The 22,844-nt window shown below is 47.9% G+C and overlaps 1 protein-coding gene across 1 annotated transcript in view; it reads right to left on the bottom strand.

The window, feature by feature from the left end:
* The window catches only part of LOC147105634 (uncharacterized), a 163,904-nt gene that overhangs the window by 4,092 nt on the left and 136,968 nt on the right, over window positions 1–22,844 (bottom strand). The window contains exons 38-42 of the mRNA XM_086010181.1: window positions 12,710–12,779; window positions 4,293–4,396; window positions 4,118–4,149; window positions 2,361–2,471; window positions 470–515 (exon numbers count right to left, since the gene is read on the bottom strand). Coding sequence (XP_085866307.1) covers window positions 470–515; window positions 2,361–2,471; window positions 4,118–4,149; window positions 4,293–4,396; window positions 12,710–12,779 — 363 coding nt within the window. The remainder of the gene's footprint in view (window positions 1–469; window positions 516–2,360; window positions 2,472–4,117; window positions 4,150–4,292; window positions 4,397–12,709; window positions 12,780–22,844) is intronic.

The raw sequence follows: 22,844 nt of genomic DNA, 5'->3' as shown, positions 1-22,844 counted from the left end.
AACCTGAGGAATTGGTGCCAGTTCTGAAATTAATGCAGCCATCTCTGGTTTTTTTAAAAAGAAACAGGACCTTTTCAAAATTGAAGTACAGGAATCCCTTCAATGTTTGCAAAATCTGGACCTATTCACTAAAATAAAATCAGTGCCTATTAAAAGCAAAAATATTGGAATATGTTTTTAAAATATCAACCCCTTCAATGTTCGAAAAACTTGAGGCCTCCTCATTTGGTGAAAAGTCAGAAACTTTATTTATTGGAAAATCAGGGCAACCCTCACCCCGAGGTACTTTTCCAACAGCCCTGCTGAGATATTTTTCTAACCCCCACCCCTCTTCATTGAGCTACTTTTCCTACTCACAGACTCCCCCACCATGCACTGCAGCAGTTTGGTCTTGACTACTCATGTGCAACACCACAAGAGATCGACTAGTATATTAATAAATTTGAGTGTAACATAATTAAATGGTTACCTGGGCACTCATAGCAGCAGTTATCTTCATCCCATGTTCTCTCAGACTAAACAAAGAGAATTAACAGTAAAGAGTTAATATCGTACATGCTCTTTGAATATATAGCGATAAGACTTTTGTGCCTGTAAGAATGTAGAGATGATCATATTGTGTTAATGTATGACTGAAAAAAGGAAGAAATTAAGACTTCTATTTATATTCTGTTCATGTCTTTCAGAAATGCCTCAAACCACTTCACAAACAATGTGCTCAATTTAAAATAAATTCTATGACACATGGGAAAATTACCATCCATGTTTAAGAACTGTTATTCAGTAACCCGTTTCTACAGATCAGAGTCCCCACTGATGTATTTCTCTTTTCACCACTTTTATGACATCTATTTTTGCTGCCTGTTTGAATTGTTGAAAGTCCCAGCCACCAATTTTATATATTTTTTAAGAGAAGGAAACAGTAGTGACATACAGAAAAGAAAGAAAAAGAGAAACACACACAGAGGATTCTAGAATTTAAAGGGGGAGATTTTGCTCTCTGTGCCTAGGGAATGTTTTGTTTCTAGCCAGGAGACAGAAGGCTGCACAGTTGGCAGTCAGTACTGCTACTACAGGCCTACACTAGCTAAACACTGGGGCTAATGACCTGTACCCAGAAATATGTACGGATTCAGACATGCCGGGCTGGAGTTTCTCAATGGGGGCGCTTTGGGGGCGGGACTGCTGGTTGTCAGGTTTCAGTCCCGCCCCCAACGATGTCCGGCCAACACGCTATTTTTCCTTGATTGACCTTGTTAAACCCACCCTGCGGGCTTAGCCGGCCAACTAAGGGAAAGCCAGTGACAGAGGACGTCAGCATATGACGTTTCTCCTGGTTCACTGTCTGTGAGAATTCTGTATTTTGATTGGCTGCTTAGACAGCTTGTTGCGGTCACAGCAACTCTTCGCTGGGAAACCCCATTAACTTGCGTTGATTTGAATTACGTGTCGGAAAACCCGAAATTCTCGACACAGAGATCGTGAGATCTTTGTGCAAAGCTTACTTCGGGGCCAGCAGTGGACGCCTTTGCTTCGCCACTGACCATAAATTCCAGGCTAATGAAAATATGTGACAGCCACATAGAAACCGAGAAAGAGGAAAATGGATGTGGGAGGTGGGAGGTGGCCACAGAAAGATGGAGATGGGGAAAAGAAAATTAGAGAAGAGGTCAAGCAAGGAGGCAATTACAGGTAGAGAAAGAGGTTTGTCTGTGAGCATTGGCACAGGAGATCAACTAGCGACTATAACCTGCAGATACAACTCCTGTAATAACTACAAGTCTGCAAACCATATGGATAATTTCAGTAATATTCATAAACACTTTGCAGTTATTAAATTTTCGACTAAAATATACTATTATCTTATCCTGAATTGCAGAAATGTATGATTCAAGTTCTGCATCGTCATAAGCTGTGCAGAAAAATCAATTCTGCATCCTACAGTAATATTAATCCTGACATGGAGGCAATAGCAAAGTAACAGTTTCCTGTTTCGATATCTGATGGATAATCAAACTATACTGACCAGGCTTAGCAACAGTTGGTGATACAAATACCTGCATTCTATAACCCACATTTTTAAAACGTTTTATATATTTAAACAGAATATTGTGGTACATATTTTGTTTCAGATGTTCAAAAATTAAGTAAAGTGCCTCTGTTCATGCTAGATTATTTTCTGCATTTAAAATTCTTTTGCAATTTTTATGCTCTAAAATATCATGTTTATTCATCAAGAAATAATGTTTATAGCAATTTTATTTAAACAATGGTTTACATCCAACCATTTTTCTGCTCTTGATTAAGATCCCTCATGATGAAGAAACATCTGGTAAATAGAAACAATGTACTGTACAAACCTCTTTGCAAGTAAGCTGAGTGGCGCATGTCTTTTTCTGTGTTACGACCTCAGATTTAAAACATGTGTAGGAAGTACAGTTATTGTTGCGATCAATCCACCTTTCACCATTCTAGGAATGAAAGATACAAAGTAATAAAATAAGTAAATTCAACTGATGTTTCCCAAACAAATTAAACAAACAATTTAGTGTCACCAGTTCTTGCGTTAAGGGGACAGTGGTAGAGTTTCCACAATTAACACTGTAAATAATCTCAATATACTTGTTAAATATAATGGTCCTGAAGATTCAGAGAGTGCATCCCAGCGGGACTTCCGTTGCTGACCCTACCAAGGTTTGCGAGGTTAGGGATGGATCCCATCAGTTCCACACTCATGCCACTCAAGAGGTGCATCTTGGACGCCCGCCCACTGAAGAGGCTGGAAAGTCTTTGCCTGTATGTAAAAGTACTGCATGTAAAAGTATTTTAAAAATACTTCACCCTTTTCAGGGTTCCAGACCCTGATCTTGGCCTCACATCCACCGTTTGGTATGCCTGGTCTCACCAACTAAAGGGAACTCTGATGTCCAGAGTCTCTGCCCCAGCCCTGCTTTCTCTTACACCTTGTAAGAGGTGGGCTGAGGCTCCACCCCGTTACCCGGCCCAGCTGGAATTTTTGCACTAGGCTGGTATTTGCTGTATCAGAGTCCCAGCCTAACTTCCAAATGTTCTGATGGACTCCTCCAGGGAGTATATTGGAAGGGCTGTGAATTTTCACGACCAATATCCTGGTTACACGTAAAATAAACATTGGCAACTATTGCAGAAGAATAGGAATTATTAACCTCAAAGTAGTAAAGCAGAGTTACAACTGTGGTTGAATAGAATTGCCTGCCTGGAATTTCCGCAAGGGGTATCCAGCAGGAGATCAGTGAAAGCCCCGGAGAAATGACATAAATGGCCATTTACGCAATTTATCTGGGGTTTCTGCTGAAGTCACGACAGAAGTTGGGGAGAAACACAAACATTCTCCTCTGTCATGTTTAGGTTTGTGTTTGTTCGCAGGTAGAAATTACAGCTGTTGTAGAAAACTAAGTGTAATTGCATTTAAATGGTTGTTTCTTTATTTGGTTGTACTCAAACCTACAAGCCTGGAAGCTGCCATCAAAGTAAAGTCTTAAAGCAGCAATATCCAGAGTTATGACTCGTGTGCACTTCCCACCTGCTGCAAGCCAGCCTTCAAATTACTGCAGGTCTTTTCACCAGGTGCCGCACTTTCTCAACAAAACTGTGCAGTAACAGCGTTACCAATCTGGGCAATATTGACACTTTAAGCAGGAGTACAGTAAATCGCCATTTTAGTGCATTGTTTTCACCGTTTGGTGTGTCTGGTTGAGATGTGCAACTCTCAGCCAAGTACTTGTATTTCAGAAATCAAGGCAACTGCTGCATTTGATTTATTGAACATATTAGATGTCGAACATCTTACAGTTAATAGAAGGTGACGAAAATCTTACAGTTAATAGAAGGCACCACTGGTCAAATGTAATAAAATGACACGATTGCAAAAGGCAGATAATTGCTTTGAGCCCATTTTCTTTTCCAAATATATCCTCCATAACTGATCAAAGGTCCCAACATCATTGTTCCAGTGGGAGCAATGGAGTGAAGAGAAAGATTGTCTATCCCCTAATATCACAAGTGTACCACAGTTAATAAATAACTATGTTTACAAATATATTCTGCATTAAAAAATATTAAATTCTGAATCACTTACCTCTCTCCGTTTTCCTGTACTGTCCAGGCAACCTGTTTTTTTTTAAAAAAAAGCTTCATCAGTTCTGTGATTTTAAATGAGACAGTGTTCAAAACTGATCATTAATACCTACTATTTTTATTGACTACAAAACTATCAAGAGGATTTCCTGTTGAGTTAAGGTAAATAAACTTACATGTATGAACACAGGTGGTCTTGTCTTCAGATAGCTTCAGTCCACTTGTGCAAAAGCAGCCTTCCTCAAAAGAGGTCAACTTCATCATCCCCTGTTTCACTGTACTGAAAACATGAATGAACAGTTAGTATTTTAAAGAGTGGCCGATAATGGCCCCCAAAACCTGTAGACCCTTATCCCAGTGATTATGCCAGAATCTCACCTGCAGGGATCCTCCAGCAGCAACCCTGCAGATGTGTGTTCGGTGGGAGGGCCACTACGAACACATTCCTGCCACCAGCCTGCCCCATGCAGCTGGAAAATCCAGCATCTGTCTGCCATGGCAGGTGGGGGGTGGGGGAGAGGTTTCCCAAGCCCTGACCACCTCGCCCCCCCGCCACCAGGAGACTCCATAGTGTATCCCCCTTCGCCCCCTGTACAAGGGGACCAATTGATTTTTTTTTAAATGGTCTTTTCAAAAGAAAGAAACACTCGCATTTTATAAAGCGCCTTTCACGACCACCGGACGTCCCAAAGTGCTTTATAGCCAATGAAGTACTTTTTTTTTTGAAGTGTCACTGTGGTAATGTAGGAAACATGGCAGCCAATTTGTGCACAGCAAGCTCCCACAAACAGCAATGTGATAATGACCAGATAATCTGTTTTAGTGATGTTGATTGAGGGATAAATATTGTCCAGGACACCAGGGATAACACCCCTATTCTTCTTCAAAATAGTGCCATGGGATCTTTTATGTCCACCTGATAGAGCAGACGGGGCCTCGGTTTAACGTGTAATCCGAAACACGGCACCTCCGTCAGTGCAGCGCTCCCTCTGTACTGAAGTGTCAGCCTAGATTTTTGCGCTCAAGTCTCTGGAGTGGGACTTGAACCCACAACCTTCTGACTCAGAGGCAAGGGTGCTACTCACTGAGACACGTCTGACACACATCCAGTGTCATCTTCTCACTATGCATGCCGGCCATCAGATGGGTACAAGTGGGCCCTACTGGAAGGGTCCAGTTGAGGGGAGTGGCCTGGACACCTCAAGAAAATATCTATTTTTTTAGAAGGTGGCAGAGGTTATGGCCCTTACAAGGCCGATCAGGAGATCTCAGAACTGGTGGGGACCTTGTGCAGCCCGGAGTTACAGCCGGAGTCTTGCGGAGATCCTGAAGAAATTCAGGGCCATTAAAATATTTAGTGTGCTAAAGATAACAGGCTAAAAACTCGAGGTCTTTGATGTGCCTCAATAATTCCGAGACTCGATGTTAGCGAAACAAAACAAGGCTTTTATTAACTTAGAAGGTAACACGTAGTGGAGAGAGGTATCTTCCATCCGGAGGGCTGCAGTACTGGATATGAGGCCAGACTGAGCTCACTTACATAGGGGCCAGGCATGGGCGGAGCCCTACACACAACACATTCCAATATACAATACAATGGTGAGGAAACGGAACTGGGGGAAGGGAAATGAAACTGAAACCGACCACAGTCACAGGCAGTGATGAATGGAATATTTCATCACATTCACCCCTTCTATAGATTTAGTCTGTTCGGGGGTTTGATAGTCCTCTGCGACCGACGTGGCTGTTGCGGTGCCGCGGGTGTCGGCTGGGTGTCCCCGGTAGCCTCCTGGGTCTCTGCCGGGGGTGCCGCCAGGGTTGTTGAAGGGGTAGTTGGTGGGGGTGCCGTTGGTCGATGTTCTTCCGGGGGTGACGAAAGAGTAGTGGGTGGGTAAGAGTTGCTGCGATCGTTGTCGCTGCTATCGCCGTGGTTGTTGTCGTTACCGGCTGGGGCGACGTCTTTTATGGACACGGTGTCCTCCCTTCCGTCGGCGTGCCGGACATATGCGTATTGGGGGTTGGCGTGGAGTAGGTACACTGGCTCCATGAGAGGGTCCGTCTTGTGGCCCCTCACATGCCTTCGCACGAATACCGGACCTGGGGTGGAGAGCCATGACGGCATGGATACGCCTGAGGTGGATTTCCGGGGAAAGACAAACATTCATTCATGAGGCGTGGCATTAGTGGCAGTACACAATAGCGACCGTATCGAATGGAGCACATCCGAGAGGACTTCCTGCCAGCGGGAGATAGGGAGGCCCTTGGTCCTTAGAGCTAGAGTGACTGCTTTCCATACTGTCCCGTTCTCTCGCTCCACTTGGCCGTTACCCCGGGGGTTGTAGCTGGTGGTACGGCTCGTGGCGATCCCCCTGGACAGCATGTACTGGCGTAGCTCTTCACTCATGAAGGACGCCCCCCTATCCGTATGGATGTAGCTCGGCATACCGAACAGGCAGAACAGGCTGTTGAGGCATTTAATGACCGTGGCGCTGGTCATGTCTCGGCAGGGGAAGGCGAATGGGAACCGGGAGTATTCGTCCACAATGTTCAGGAAGTAAACATTGCGGTCGACGGACGGGAGGGGGCCCTTGAAATCTAAGCTGAGCCGCTCAAAGGGCCGTGTAGCTTTGATTAAGTGGGCTCTATCTGGGCGGTAGAACCAAGGCTTGCACTCAGCGCAAGTGCGGCAGTTCCTGGTCAGAGACCGAACTTCCTCAATCGAGTAGGGTAAGTTACGGGACTTTATGAAGTGGAACAGCCGTGTGACCCCTGGGTGGCAGAGGTCGTTGTGGAGGGTCTGTAGCCGATCCCCGGTGGTGCTGGCACACGTCCCTCGTGAGAGGGCGTCAGGGGATTCGTTAAGGGCCGCTGGCCGGTAAATGATGTCATACTCGAAGGTGGAGAGCTCGATCCGCCACCTAAGAATCTTATCATTTTTAATTTTCCCCCTCTGTTTATTATTGAACATAAACGCTACCGACCGCTGGTCGGTAAGTAGGGTGAAACGTTTGCCGGCTAGGTAGTGGCGCCAGTGGCGCACTGCCTCCACGATGGCTTGGGCCTCCTTTTCCACGGAGGAGTGTCTGATCTCGGGCCCTTGGAGGGTCCTCGAGAAGAAAGCTATGGGCCGCCCCGCCTGGTTGAGGGTGGCCGCCAAGGCGAAGTCAGACGCATCACTTTCCACTTGAAATGGAGTGTTCTCGTCCACTGCCTGTAGCGTGGCCCGCTCAATATCCTGCTTAATGCTTTTGAAGGCAACGTGTGCCTCAGCAGAGAGCGGAAAAGAGGATGCTTTCAAGAGGGGGCGGGCTTTGTTGGAGTAGTTGGGGACCCATTGGGAATAATAAGAAAATAACCCCAGGCACCTTTTCAGGGCTTTGGGAGTGTTGGGCAGGGGCAGCTCCCGTAGGGGGCGCAATCGGTCGAGGTCTGGTCTGATTTCCCCATTCTCCACCACGCTGCCTAGTATGCAGAGGCGCGTGGTGTTGAAAACGCACTTGTCCTCGTTGTAGGTGAGGTTGAGTTTTTGTGCGGTTTCCAGGAACCTCTCGAGGTTCGAGTCGTGATCCTGCTGGTTGTGACCGCAGATGGTGACGTTGTCGAGGTAGGGGAAGGTTGCCTGCAAGTGGTGGTCATCGACCATGCGGTCCATCTCCCTCTGGAAGACCGAGACCCCATTCGTCACCCCAAAGGGGACTCTGAGGAATTGGTAGAGGCGTCCGTTCGCCTCGAAGGCGGTGTACGGGCGGTCCTCTGGTCTGATAGGGAGCTGGTGGTACGCTGACTTAAGGTCAATGGTGGAGAACACCCGGTATTGGGCGATTTGTTTCACCATTTCTGATATGCGGGGTAGCGGGTAGGCGTCTAGTTGGGTGTACCTGTTGATCGTTTGGCTATAGTCGATCACCATCCGTTTCTTCTCGCTACCCCTTACCACTACCACTTGGGCGCGCCACGGGCTGTTGCTACGTTCAATAATGCGCTCTTTCAGGAGCCTGTCTACCTCGGTCGCGATAAACCGCCTGTCCTCCCAGCTGTACCTCCTGCTTTTGGTCGCTATTGGCCGGCAGTTAGGGGTAAGGTTCGCGAATAGCGAAGGCGGCTTTACCTTCAGGGTAGCCAGACCGCACACTGTGAGGGGCGGCTGGGACCCACCGTACTTGAGCGTGATGCTTTGGTGGTTGCACTGGAAATCCAGGCCCAAGATCACGCTCGCACATAGATTCTTCATGATTAATACTTTAAAATTATCATATACAGTTCCGTTAACGGACAATTGTACCGTGCAGTAACCCAGAATGGTCGATGTCTGGGTTTTATCAGCCATAGAGATGGTACCCTGGGTAGGGACCACCTTTAGGGAGAGTTGTTGTGCCAGTTCAGGGTGGATAAAACTCTCCGTGCTTCCACTGTCAATTAAACATTTAGCCCTGCACCCGTTTACCTCGATGTCCACCATTGATTTGGATAGCGGGTGCGGCCTGGTCTGGTCCACTGTGACCGATGCCACTGTAGGGCCCTGATCGAGACAAGATGGCGTCCACTCTGTCTGCTCATAAGATGGCGGACCCCACGAGGTCGGGCAAGATGGCAGTGGTGGGTTTTCTGGCGGTTGGTTTTCCGGCGGGGTTCCCTCTGCACACCTTCCCGAAGTGCCCCTTCTTACCGCACTTAAAGCAGGTGGTGCCTTTCGCCGGGCACAGGTTTCTGGTGTGCTTTGGCTGCCAGCAGAAGTAGCAGTTGGGTCCCCGACGCGTCGCGGCTGTCGTAGGGCTTCTGGGTGGAGAGCGGGGCCCCGACGGTGTCGGGCTGCCGGGCGGGGAAGATGCCTTCCAAGATGGCGGCACCCTTGGTGCACACGTGGCGGCGTGGACGGCGCGGGCTGAAGAGTAGGCGTCTGAGTTTCTCTGGGCCACATCCAGGGATCGCGTGGTGTCCGCAGCCTGTTTCAGGTCCAATCCCGTTTTTTCCAGCAGTCTTTGCCGGATGTAAGTGGAGCTTAGGCCTGTGATAAAGGCATCGCGAACAAGCTCATCAGTGTACACTGCGGCTTTTACATCTCGGCACTTGCAGTCTTTGCCAAGCATTTTCAGGGTGCCTAGGAACTCCTCCACCGATTCCCCAGGTCGCTGTGCGCGAGTAGCGAGCAGATGCCTAGCATACACCTCATTCGTAGGCTGCTGGTAATGCGCCTTTAAGATGTCGCAGGCGGGCAGGTATGTGTCGGCGTCTTGGATGAGGGGGTAAACCCGGTGGCTTACCCAATTCCGCAGAATTCCGAGTTTCATACTCGCAGCGTCCGTAGCGTCTTTGACGGCTGCGGAATTGTCCAGGAAGAATTCCATACACATAAACCAGTGTCCGGAGCGTGCTGATGCGTCCGGAGCATGCTGATCCAAATCCAAACGTTCAGGTTTCAGGAGTTGATCCATTGTGTTGAAAAATAAGTTAATAAAATTGATGTGCCTCAATAATTCCGAGACTCGATGTTAGCGAAACAAAACAAGGCTTTTATTAACTTAGAAGGTAACACGTAGTGGAGAGAGGCATCTTCCATCCGGAGGGCTGCAGTACTGGATATGAGGCCAGACTGAGCTTGCTTACATAGGGGCCAGGTATGGGCAGAGCCCTACACACAACACATTCCAATATACAATACAATGGTGAGGAAACGGAACTGGGGGAAGGGAAATGAAACTGAAGCCGACCACAGTCACAGGCAGTGATGAATGGAATATTTCATCACAGTCTTACTGCCGGCCATTACTGCCCGATTCAGGGGCAAAAAAATGGTGGCCACCGCACTTTCGCCTGCTGCCGGCAGGTCCCGTGGTGGCTGCCATTTTTGGAAGGTCAGCGTTGCCTGCGCTCACTGAATGTATTGTAATGAGTCGGCGCTTGACATCAATCGTCGTGCACTGCTGAGTTGATACCCGCTCGTCCATTTTGTATATCGCCGCTCCTCTTGCCGCCGTCTCTAAAGCACGCCCGTGCGTGCAGCAGCTAAAAGCGATTCAGCAGCGTTAACATCCATGAGGACATTTCAAGTGTCAAATGTAAGACAGCCAGGACTGGCAGGACTTGTCAACCTCCATCCTCGTCTAAAATCTGCCAAGTGGAAAACAGCTCAGATGGATGCCGGAACTTCGAAAGCTTCCTTTGCCAAGGTTCTTCCCTTATACTTCAATTTTTTGCCCATCAGAGGGGCAGGGGGGTGGGTTGCATTTTCTGGCAGATTTCCGGGAGGCCTAGTGTTTGTGGGTCAGTAAATCAATGGGTGAAACCTTATGGAACAAGCTGTCAGTTCACAACTGAACAGCTGCACAAAACTGCAAATCCCTCGGCGGATTCCCAGCAAATAAAAAATCAAATTCCTAAAGAGCCTCAGATTGCCTTGAACTCCATCGCAACATTTGAAGATCATCAATGATAAGATCGCTTTTATCTTTATGATAGCATCACCAGAACATCACCCCCTAGCAAATCTGGACAAAACTGCTTAAGATTTTAAGGAATTATAATTAACTTATTCAAAATTCCATAACCAATTATTTAATGAAATCCTTATTTTGTGTTGAGTATGCAAGACCCACTAAAAGCTGGCACAATTACTACACATTTAAACACTTTCAAGAGTAACCATTGTGGAAAGATTAGTGTTGCAGAAAACGCAGATGCATTCATTTCATGAAGTATTAAAAAATCAACAAACATAGTTCATAATCGGGTGGCAGGTAATATTGTTGTAGCAAGTATTACAACTGTTCCGTACATGGCCTACAGGTTCACTCCTTTCTTCCCCGTTCTCCTTCACTGCAAGCGGGAGACAGATGCGACCTTTGGCCTCCAGCTGAACTTAGCGCTGGAAAGAGCACTTTACACCACAAAATCTCCACACTGCTGATGCTATGTAGCAGGCAGCACCAAAGTACTGGTGCTGCTTGCACTCTCCCAGCAGGCGGCTGTTAGCTTTGGCTGGTGCCATTAACGGCAGGTTTCCAGCGTACTCGAATTTTTAGCCCCACATTAAAATAAATCGATCTTAAACCTAGTTGGGTTGCATTGCTGGTGCAAGGCAATGAACATTTGTTTGTCAACCATTATTTCGAACATAATGGGGGGGAAATTAGGGCACTAACGGGAGGTGCAAAGGAACCTAAGAGGGCGCTAATGGGGCGCAATGCAACTAGCGCCTGGGCACAGCAATGTTTGCGCCGCTCGCGAAATTGACCAGACATTTTGTGGCGGTGCTAAACACTACCGCCACAATCTCCTGCGCCCGCAGATCGTGACATCAGTCGAGCGGTGCAACGCCCCGGACCGGATAATGAGTGGCGCCCCCTACCTTGCCGCTTGCCGCTAGCAACGACAGGTTGAGGGGAACGTTTTACAGTTGGGAAGGGACTGGGGGAGCGCTATTTAAAGGCGACCGCTGCCTGCTTTTTTTTGTTGGCGACATTTTTGCACTACGCATTCTGAGAGAGAGAGAGAGAGAGACTTCCGGAGAGATTCAACATTGTGTGAAGGAGTTTTGGGTACTGAGCAGCACTTTGCTGGTTCAATTTGATTTGACCTTCCTTGCGTCGATTTAGAAGAGACTATGGGGGCTGCACTCTGAGCTCTTTCCCTGGGTCTCTCCATTGTTCTTTCCAGCAAATTTGATGTACAGGTCTCTCCAGGCTGAGATTCAAGGCTGCAATGAGCAGGGTGTGGCTGAAGAGCAAGATCGACCCTCCCCTTTAAGATTTGCCGGTGCCAGTGTGTCTGTGTTCCATTGCTGACTGACATCACATGAGCTTCACCAGCGTTCTGAGGTATCACCTTGCTCCTTGGCGTTAGCGCCTTAAGAGACGTGTGTGGCGCCTGATTTAGCGCTCCAATCACCTCCAGGGGCGATAGAAGCCAAGTTTGCAGTCGGAGGCGATAATTAGCGCCAGGCACTATACTTTGCGCCCGGCTGATAATTGCGCCCCAAACGAGGCGATACCGAATTTCTCCCCCAACCACTTGCTGATCTTATGCCCTAGTTATATTGCATGCTTGACATGACTTTTTGCATTTGTTATCATTACAGGACCACCTGGAAGAATTGGTATTGCACTGTGATTGCCGCACTTGGGTTACAGTGTAACTTCAAGAGTTTTACTCTAATCATTCAAATAGGACCTACTGGTTCAGTGTGAGGGGCATTAGTCATGCTGTCTGGGCAAGCAATTGAGCAAGGCGCAGTGAGTCCTTTTATGAATTTGTATAACTGCAGAGCACAGCTTCGTGAGTCAGGAGCAACTGGGTTTAAGATCAATTTTAAATGTTATCTTTGGCATACTAAATATTGGAATGGTCTTAAATTTCCTCAGGAGTTCCACAAGACTCCGGCTGTGACTCCAGACTGCACAGGGTGAAATGTGATTCTGGTGCACAAAGGCCTGTGGCAGGAGGGCAAATTGGTAAATTCCACTCGCCAGTTTGTTTGCTTGTTGTACTCAAACTGGTGAGGAGAAAATAATTTTAATATCAATTATCTATAAGCATAATGTAATTTAAAAATCAGAATCAAACTGAAATTGTGTAAAAAAAGTGCACCATTACTTACTTGTCCTCACAATAATCATCCTTCCTCGATTCACAAGGCTTATAAACAAAAGTTTCATTGCAGGTAAAATCTATTAAGAAAGTGTAAAAAATTAGTTCTAAAATACACAAAACACTGTAATTACACAGTCAGATAAACCATCAGAGGTGAAAGAAATCATGGCCTAATTTTAAATGAAATGAAACTAGAAATGCCAATGTTCTGCCACAAACACCAACATGCACTCCTACTAAGACATTTCAAAACTTTGAAATTAAAGTCACTCGTATTATCAGTGAATTTTCTGCAATATGCTTGTGTAGTTTTTCTATTCTTGACTGTAACTAGTTCCCTGTCGGTTGTTCAAAAGGAGAAAATCAAGAGAAACGTGACCCTTTAAGAAGTTCATGGTATCCTTGGAAGTGAGAACTAATATTCCACACTCCCAAACTATGTAAGAGCCATGGAGAATGATTTTGGTCTCCCAGCGTAGAATGGGTGGGAGCTGGACGGAGCAAAATTAACGACCAATGTTGAAGTCAGGGGAGAAGCCAATAAAGAGTTGCATGCCTTTGCCCAGGGTGCATGTTTACCCATTTCTGCCCTTCTTGCAGGAGGGAGACAACTAACAATAAGGATCATCCTGCCATTCTACTGAGACTACAAAAGAGGCTGCCATTGACATCTTAGGATCAGACACAACAGTCAGTACTGGAGAAGGTGAACCTCGAGGTAAGGTCTCTACCTCTCCTCTTCCTGTTCTCTCACCCACCTTCTGAACACAACTTTGTGTGGCATAGTGCTACCAGTGACCTGACAAGTGATTGGCATCAATACAGGATCCCAATCCTTGTCCCTCTCTCTAATTTAACTAGATCCAAGATGCTGTGATGTTGTTTGCATACCAGCTGCACACTGTGACTGGAAACCCTTTCTATTTAGATGATGAGGAGGATTAATAAATGGTGCCCAGAAAGGCAGATGTACTATCTATAAACCCCTTGCACCTTGAGAAAGTCAGCCACTCTGTAAAATTTGATCGCACCATCTTTCTGATGCTGGGAAATCATTCCAAATGAAACAAGCTGGTCTGCCTTGGTGGACAAGGCTCCAGTTACTGTTGTAGGCTGGTCTAACCTGCGTACTGATTAAAGTTCCCCTGTACGACCCCCTGGAATGGTCCAATCATGAAAATGTTGAGAGCTACGCTGACTATTATGGGCTCTGTCAAAGTGGAGGAGGCGGGCTGCAGGTCTGGTCACAGCAGGAAGCATATTTCATCCAAGGCTTCTGTGCTGACACACAGCGTTCTCAGACAGAGCTCACAGTACCACAGAACCAAAGAAGCTTGCAGCACAGAAGGAGCACCAGAGCTAGTAAAATCCAACTACTGGGCACCAGTGGGAGGGTCTCAGCCTCCTCTGGTGAGCATTCCATTCCTCTTCTTCCTCCTCCACCGACTCTTCTTCCAGATACATTCTTCTCCTTCTTAGGCAGTCCCTCGGAACCGAGGATGACTTGCTTCCACATTAAAAATGAGTTCGCAGGTGACTGATGAGTCCAATGTGGGACTTACAGTCTCTGTCACATGTGGGGCAGATGGTGGTTGAAGGGGCGGCTGGGTGGGGTGCTTGGGTTGACGTGCGCTCCTTGCGCTGCCTACGCTTGGCTTCCGCTTGCTCCCGGCGAAGAGACTCGAGGTGTTCGGCGCCTTCCCAGATGCTTCTCCTCCACTTTGTGTGGTCTTGGGTCAGGGATTCCCAGGTGCTGATGGGGATGTTACACTTTTTGAAGGAGGCTTTGAGGGTGTCCTTGAAGTGTTTCCTCTGCCCACCTGGGGCTCTCTTGCCGTGCCGGAGCTCCGAGTAGAGCGCTTGTTTTGGGAGTCTCGTATCGGGCATGCGGGCAATGAGACCCGTCCATCGGAGCTGATTGAGTGTGGTTAAAGCTTCGATGCTGGGGATGTTGGCCTGAGCAAGAACACTGACGTTGGTGCGCCTATCCTGCCAATGGATTTGCAGGATCTTGCGGAGGCAGCGTTAGTGGTACCTCTCCCGTGCTTTAAGGTGCCTGCTGTACAGGGTCCACGTCTCTGAGGCATACAGCAGGGCGGGTATCACTGCTGCTCTGTAGACCATGAGTTTAGTGCCGGGTTTGAGATCCTGGTCTTCAAACACTCCCTTCCTCAGGTGACCGAAGGCTGCACTGGCACACTGAAGGCGGTGTTAATCTTCGTCGTCGACGTCTGCCCTTGTTGACAGTAGGCTCCCGAGGTATGGAAAGTTGTTCACGTTGTCCAAGGCCTTGTCGTGGATTTTGATAATGGGGGGCTGTACTATGTGGCGGGGGCAGGTTGGTAGAGGACCTTTGTCTTACGGATAACAACAGAAAATGCTGGAAAAACTCAGCAGGTCAGGCAACATCCGTGGAGAGAAATTTGAGTTGATGTTTCGGGTCGAACCCTTCTTCAAAACTGGAAAGAAAAGAAATTAGATCGAAGGCAGGGCTGCGATCGGACAAAAGAAGTGAAAGAAACAAAAGAGCTAGACGAGATGGTAATACGCTGAGATTAGGTGTAAAGTGCACTGGCAGGGCAAGAGATAGCTGCCAGGTGTGAGAGAGAAACAAAAGGAAAGGTGGGGGGGGGGAAAAGGAGTGTCCAGTCTCTTCCCACCTACATCCGCGACTCTTCGGACACCCTCTGCCACTTTAACAGTTTCCAGTTTCCTGGCCCCAACCGCTTCCTTTTCACCATGGACGTACAAACAATCTACACCTCCATCCCCCACCCGGATGGCCTGAGGGCGCTCTGCTTCTTCCTTGAACAGAGGCCCGACCAGTCCCCATCCACCACCACCCTCCTCCGCCTGGCTGAACTTGTTCTCACATTGAACAACTTCTCCTTTAACTCCACTCATTTCCTCCAAATCAAAGGTGTTGCCATGGGTACCCGCATGGGTCCTAGCTATGCCTGCCTTTTCGTGGGCTATGTGGAACAATCTTTGTTCCAGTCCTACTCGGGTCCCCTCCCTCACCTCTTTTTCCGATACATTGATGACTGTATCGGTGCCGTTTCTTGCTCTCGCCCCGAACTTGACAATTTCATTCACTTTGCCTCCAATTTCCACCCTTCCCTCACCTTCACATGGTCCATCTCTGACTCTTCCCTTCCCTTCCTCGACTTCTCCGTCTCCATCTCTGGGGATAGGTTATCGACCAATATTCACTACATGCCCACTGACTCCCACAGCTACCTGGACTACACTTCCTCTCACCCCGCTTCCTGTAAGGACTCAATTCCATTCTCCCAGTTTCTCCGTCTCCGCCGTATCTGCTCCGACGATGCCACCTTCCACACCAGTGCTTCAGACATGTCTTTTTCCACAACCGAGGATTCCCCTCTACCGTGGTTGACACTGCTCTCGACCGTGTCAGTTCCATCTCCCGCACTTCTGCCCTCACCCCTGCCCCTCCCTCCTGGAACCACGATAGGGTTCCCCTTGTCTTCACCTTTCACCCCACCAGCCTCCACATTCAACGGATCATCCTCCGGCATTTCTGCTACCTCCAAAGTGATCCCACCACCAAACGTATCTTCCCCTCCCCTCCCCTTTCAGCATTCCGTAGGGACTGCTCCCTCCAAGACACCCTAGACCACTCCTCTATCACCCCAAACAGCCCTTCCCCTTCGCCTGGCACCTTCCCGTGCAAGTGGAGGAGATGTAACACCTGCCCCTATACCTCCCCCCTTCCCACTGTCCAGGGCCCCAAACACCCCTTCCAGGTGAAACAGCGATTTACTTGTACTTCCCGCAATCTAGTATACTGTATTCGCTGCTCATGATGCGGTCTCCTCTACATTGGGGAGACCAAACGCAGATTGGGTGACCGCTTTACGGAACACCTCCGTTCAGTCCGTAAGGGTGACCCCGAGCTTCCGGTCGCCTGTCATTTTAATTCACCGCTCCATTCCCACTCGGACCTCACCATCCTTGGCCTCTTGTATTGTTCCACGGAAGCTCAACGTAAACTCGAGGAACAGCACCTCATCTTCTGATTAGGCACTCTGCAGCCTTCCGGACTCAATATCGAGTTCAACAATTTCAGATCATAACCTCGGCCCCTATTACACATTTTTTCTTGTAATTTTTCCACTACTTTTCCCCCCCGCTTTCCTTTTGTTTCACAGAATCACAGAATCACAGAAACCCCACAGTGCAGATAGAGGTCATTTCAGCCCATCGAGCCTGCACCGACACATATCCCACCCGATCCCAGTAACCCCTACACCAACACATGTCCCACCCTATCCCTGTAACCCCACACATTTAATCCCCCTAACACTAAGGGTCAATTTATCATAGCCAATCAACCTAACCCGCACATCTTTGGACTGTGGGAGGAAACCGGAGCACCCGGAGAAGACCCACGCAAACACGGGGAGAATGTGCAAACTCCACACAGACAGTCGCCCGAGGCCGGATTCGAACCCGGGTCTCTGGCGCTGTGAGGCAACAGTGCTAACCACTATGCCACCGTGCTGTCTCTCTCACACCTGGCAGCTATCTTTTGCCCTGCCAGTACACTTTACACCTAATCTCAGTCTATTACCATCTCGCCTAGCTCTTTTGTTTCTTTCACTTCTTTTGTCCGATCGCAGCCCTGCCTTCGATCTAATTTCTTTTCTTTCCAGTTTTGAAGGGGGGTTCGACCCGAAACGTCAACTCAAATTTCTCTCCACGGATGTTGCCTGATCTGCTGAGTTTTTGCAGCATTTTCTGTTGTTATTTCGGATTTCCAACATCTGCAGTATTTTGCTATCGTACTTTGTCTTACGGATGTTTAGTGTGAAGCCCATGCTCTCGTACGCTTCGGTGAAGGTGTTGACGATGGTTTGGAGTTCGCCCTCCAAGTGAGCGCAGACGCAAGCATCCAGATACATTATAAACAAAGGGATTCACAGAAGGAAATCTATACTGTTGCCTAGTCCATAGCTTTATAACAGAAAAAATTCAAATCAAAGCAGTAATAAAGAAGTTATAACCAAAAGTTCCAATCCAATGAGCGTTCCTTCAAGAAACCACTTCTGTCTTGATCAGCTGGTCCTGGTAAGTACACCCGATTGATGCAGTCTGTACTTTACACTTAGGGCAAGACAGATGCAAATGGTGGAATTCGGTCATTCTGTCATTATCCTGTGCCAGCACAGAGGGAGCAGGGAGCACTTCTTCCATCCACCCTCACTTTCAGCAGCAAGTACAATGAATGTAAAAGAGGGCAGAGACCAGCCTTAATGAGGTCCCACCCAAATTCTGCTCCCACCAGAACAGATGATGCAAATTATGCATTCCCAGACCCAGCTCAAAGTTACAAGTTAACCCTTTGTGGATAACTTTTAAATAATAGCGTTTCCTTTCCCTTAAGTTTCTTCCTGCTGTGGCAATCGAATTAATCTGAACTGTTTCTGGAAATTAAAACCAATTTTTCTTTCTTTAAGAAGTTTCAAAGTGATCGATTCCTTCTCTGAAAATTTTAAGTAGCTTCCTTGATTTGAATAGAGTAGCTTTTTTCATATCCCAGAAACGTTACTGGAGACTTCCTGAATTTTGAATATTCCAACAGTCAATCGTACCTAAACTGAAATCATCACGCAGTATTGTTTAAGCTTGAACTATTCCTCTCTACAAAACCTAGTAGATTGTACTGAAATAAGCTTGGATAAGGGATCTGAACTACAGTCTTTTTTAAAATTGCTTATATATTATGGGGGAAAAATTCAGTTGGTTTGCACCTCCCGTTAGCGCCTTAAGAAGGCGCCAGTGGGGCGCAAAGCAACTAGCGCCTGTGTGCAGCGATGTTTGCGCTGCTCGCGAAATTAATTAGACATTTTGCGGCAGCGCAAAACACTACTTCCATGATCTCCTGTGCCGGCAGATCGTGACATCAGTCGAGTGTACAACGCCCCGGTAGCACCCCAGACCGGATATTGAGTGGCGCCCCCTGCCTTACTGCCTGCCGCTAGCAACGACAGGTTGAGGGGAGCATTTTGCAGTCAGGAAGGGACTGGGGGAGCACTATTTAAAGGCGACCACTTCCTGCCTTTTTTTGTTGGTGACATTTTTGCACCATGCATTCTGAGAGAGAGAGAGAGAGAGAGAGGGACTTCTGGAGAGATTCAACGCTGTGTGATAGAGTTTTGGGTACTGAGCAGCACTTTGCAGGTTCATTTTGATTTGCCCTTCCTTGTATAAATTTAGAAGAAACTGTGGGGTCTGCACTCTGAGCTCTTTCCTTGGGCCTCTCCATTGTTCTTTCCAGCAGATTTGATGTACAGGTCTCTCCAGGCCGAGATTCAAGGCTGCAATGAGCAGGATGTGGATGGAGAGCAAGATCAACCCTTCCCTTTAAGAACTGGCCAGCGCCATTATGTCTGTGTTCCATTGCTGACTGACATCACATGAGCTTCGCCAGCGCTCTGAGGTAGCGCCTCGCTCCTCGGCCTTTGCGCTTCAAGAGACGTGTGTAGCGGCTGATTTAGCGCTCCAATCAACTCCGGGGGCGATAAAAGCCAAGTTTGCAGTTGGAGGCGATAATTAGCGCCAGCCACTAAACTTTGCGCACGGCCGATAATCGCGTCCCAAACGGGGCGATACTGAATTTTTCCCCCTAAGACTATTTAAAAAGGCTGCCCCTAAATCATACCAGACAGAAATCTACATTATTTTTATTTGTAATTGTATTGTAACTTTGTAACAACCTATAGTCAAATTTAATATAAGCCCAGACATTGGAGCCAATTCTAATCCCATGCACGTTTCCCGATATTTATTTCCAAAGGGAGAGATGTAAAATGGGCTGCCGACTCGCTATGACCCATTTCACACTATGGCACGAAGTCAAGATCTAGCCTCTCATGTGCAGGAAAATGTCAGCGCTCTTGATGATAAAACACAGCCCCTTGTGGATTTTACACACACGCAAGGAGAGAAAGAACTTGCATTTATATACTACCTTTCACTTCCTCAGATATCTAAATTGTTTTAGAGCCAAAACTTACAGTCACTGTTATTTTGTAGACAAATAAAGCAGGCAATTTGCACATAGGAAGGTCTCACAAACAACGAGGAGATAAGTCGCTCGACAGTCTGTGTTTGTGATGGCATTAGTTGAGGGATGAATTTTGACCAGGTCATGACCTGAATAGGGATCTATTGGGAGTGAAATTCATTATCGCCCAGGAATGGGCGCTAACTTCCGAAAAGTTTGAGATTTAGCGCCATGTAAGAATTTGCAATAATTTACAGTTCTGTAGATTAATTTTTTTGATTAAAGAATCCCTGGGCGTTGTGCTTTTAAATTTCCAGGGATAAAAATGGCTGTCACCACATGGCCGAAGACAAAGGACAATGCTTTGTTTACAAAGCAATTGAATGCTATTAGCATTTGTTTGTATATCGAGTGGATACATCTAAACTGCAGAAGAGACTTTTGGATCTTGAATGGAAACCGTTTAAGAACTGAATGGGCTTAAATCACCTAGCATTCTGGACAATAGAGCAGTTGTATTTCCCTTTTGTTTCAGCCCAGGGAGCTCCGGACGACACATTAACCCAGTCCAACCACTCTGAGTTAGCCAATCACAGCTTTCTCTTGTGTATTGGAACCTTTGGGTGGGAATTTTGCACACAGCCCTTGCAAGGCAGAACGGCAGGGGGCTCACCAGGTATATAAGATAGCTGCTGAGAAGCTATCTCTCTCTCTTTACTTCGCTGGACCACAGGTGAGCAGGGTGTTCTGACTCCTCAACAAGGCAACCTAGCAGGAGTTTGGGGTGGTGATTTAAGGGAATTGCTAGGATTGTTTAAATAACATTGTAGTCATTTCATCCCTCGTTTTCACCGTCTGCAACCCCCTGTTATATAGTTTTACTGTAATTACTGTGTCCGTGTGGTATAGTTTATTCTTTTGATTGTAGTTTATTTAGGTAATAAAACTTGATTTTTCTCTCATCCAAACCACTTGTCCGTTTTAATATCATTAATTATAAGTTCCTCCACTCAGAACTGAAGGAGGGGTAGCGATTCGAAACCACTGTTTGTAAATTGGTTTTAGAGTGCAGCAGCAAAAGCTGCTGACCAGGTGAATTACCGTAAACCAGGTAAAAGGTTGGAATTGGTCAGAGCTCAGAGGCAAAGGCTGCTGGCCAGGTAAATTACCATAAGCCAGCAAAAAGATGCCCCCCTTACAGCCAGACGCCAATGAATCTCGCTGCACGCAAAACGTTCATCGCTCAAAGGATGGGAGCGCTAAACCAAGCGCTAAATGACCTAGCTCAGTGGCGTTACACTCAAAGCGCTAAGCAATTTCAGGTGCAGTCTAATCGCTAGTCAGCATTGCCACAGGCTCTTCCCAGTTCTTAAAGGGAAGCTTCAACCATGCAGCAGAACCTCATTCTCAGCATTGCCACTTCTGCAGCTGTCATCAAGCATCAGAAGGCCAAGGAGAAGGAACCGGACCACTGAAGGAGTTGTCATTATGGCAGACCAACGGCCCAGAGAGAGAGCTCGCAGATTCTGCGACCAGGCATTGGAGGCACTGGTCTTCGCTGTGGAGAGACGGAGGGCGGTTCTGTACCCGGCAAGTGGCAGGAGGCCCTCGCCGCAAGTCTTCCACACCATGTGGAGGGAGGTAGCCCAGCAGGTCTCGGGCAACACTGTGGTCCCCAGGACCCACACACAGTGCAGGAAGAAATTTAACGAGCTCACTCGGGTGGTCAGGGTGAGTTAATGCTTCAACAAATGCTACATACCATCATCTGATCCTCAGTCTGCACACACTGCCCAAAACACTACACCCCCAGCACTCACCCCCCAACAATCTCCACCTACTAACACTCACACCCACATCTCACACATTGCACACAATGACAGCTATTCAACTATGGCAGGTACATCTCCCAAACACATTGCTCCACACTCACTCACATACCTTCTCTTGCAGGCCAAGGTCGCTCACAACAGGAGGGAGCAGGAGCGCACAGGCAGGGGACAACCTGACTCCTCCAGCTCAGAAAGTGGTTGGGTAAGAATGCTGAAAATCATCGGGTGCCAGGTGGTAAGCGCCGTGCCCACCAGCAACGTTGACCCCCTTGGGGACAACAACGGTATGTTCATCCCTACTCCTCCTTCTCACATTCCACTTCTCCCGCACCCCACAAGCCTTTCCCACTTTCCAGCTAATCGTGCTGTATGCATGCATTTCTCCCTTCCATGGCCCTCTCCCCTCACCTTAAGCTGACTCTTCTGTATTTATGCTTTCAGATAAGGAGCAAGTAGCTGAGCAGCCTGTCCCTGAGGCTACAATAGAGATCGAGGCGGGGGAAGAGGAGGACGAAGAACACACCGCATCACTGCATGTCTCACCCACAGGCACCAGTGCAGATACTGGCACTACGCATTCTTTAGAGGCTAGTATAGTAGCGGGATCTGCACAGGGTGATGCACCAGGGCCGCGCACACCATGGGGCCCATCATTCGCAGTCTGCAAAGGATGGTGGACTCCCAGAGAGACCGTGGTGGCCTAGACCTCATGCTGCGTGTGATGGGCGATGTCGCAGCTTCCATTGCAGCACAGGCAGAAGCAACACAGCGTCTTAGTGCTGTAATGCAGTCTATGCTTGGTGCCATCCATTCTCAGACTGCTCTCATGCAGGCTCAGCTTGATGCCACACAAGCTCTGACTGCTGCCATTGTGGCTGGGTCGACCACCATCCACCGGGGCTTTCATGGTGTCGCAGCAGGCCAGCAATCTGTGCTCCAGCAGATTGGTAGTGATGCTGAGGTGCTGCCCCGGGGGAGTGCCAGTGGGCCAGTGGATAAGGAACCTGCTGTCCTCTCTCAGGATGACAGCATTCCTGCTCCCACCACTGGCACTCCGCCATTGCCCTTGTTGCTGCCTGTCAACCAGCCAGACCAGACTGCTGTCGCCTATGCTGAGGTGGTGCAGTCTACAGCCGGGCCTTCCAGGCCCACGGCTGGTCGAGGGTGTCCTGCAAGACCATCTGAAGTCTCCCGCACGGACACTCAGCAGCCTTCCACCTGCCCTGCTGCAGCCACTGGGCCAAAACTTCATAGGAGCACTAGAGTAGGCAAAGGCA

The sequence above is a fragment of the Somniosus microcephalus genome, chromosome 17 (assembly GCF_052327205.1).
Source record: "Somniosus microcephalus isolate GS21.2 chromosome 17, FLI_Smic_1.0, whole genome shotgun sequence".
Lineage (NCBI taxonomy): Eukaryota > Metazoa > Chordata > Chondrichthyes > Squaliformes > Somniosidae > Somniosus > Somniosus microcephalus.
Note: the sequence above shows the minus strand (reverse complement) of the source record. Positions and strands in the feature narration are given on the sequence as shown.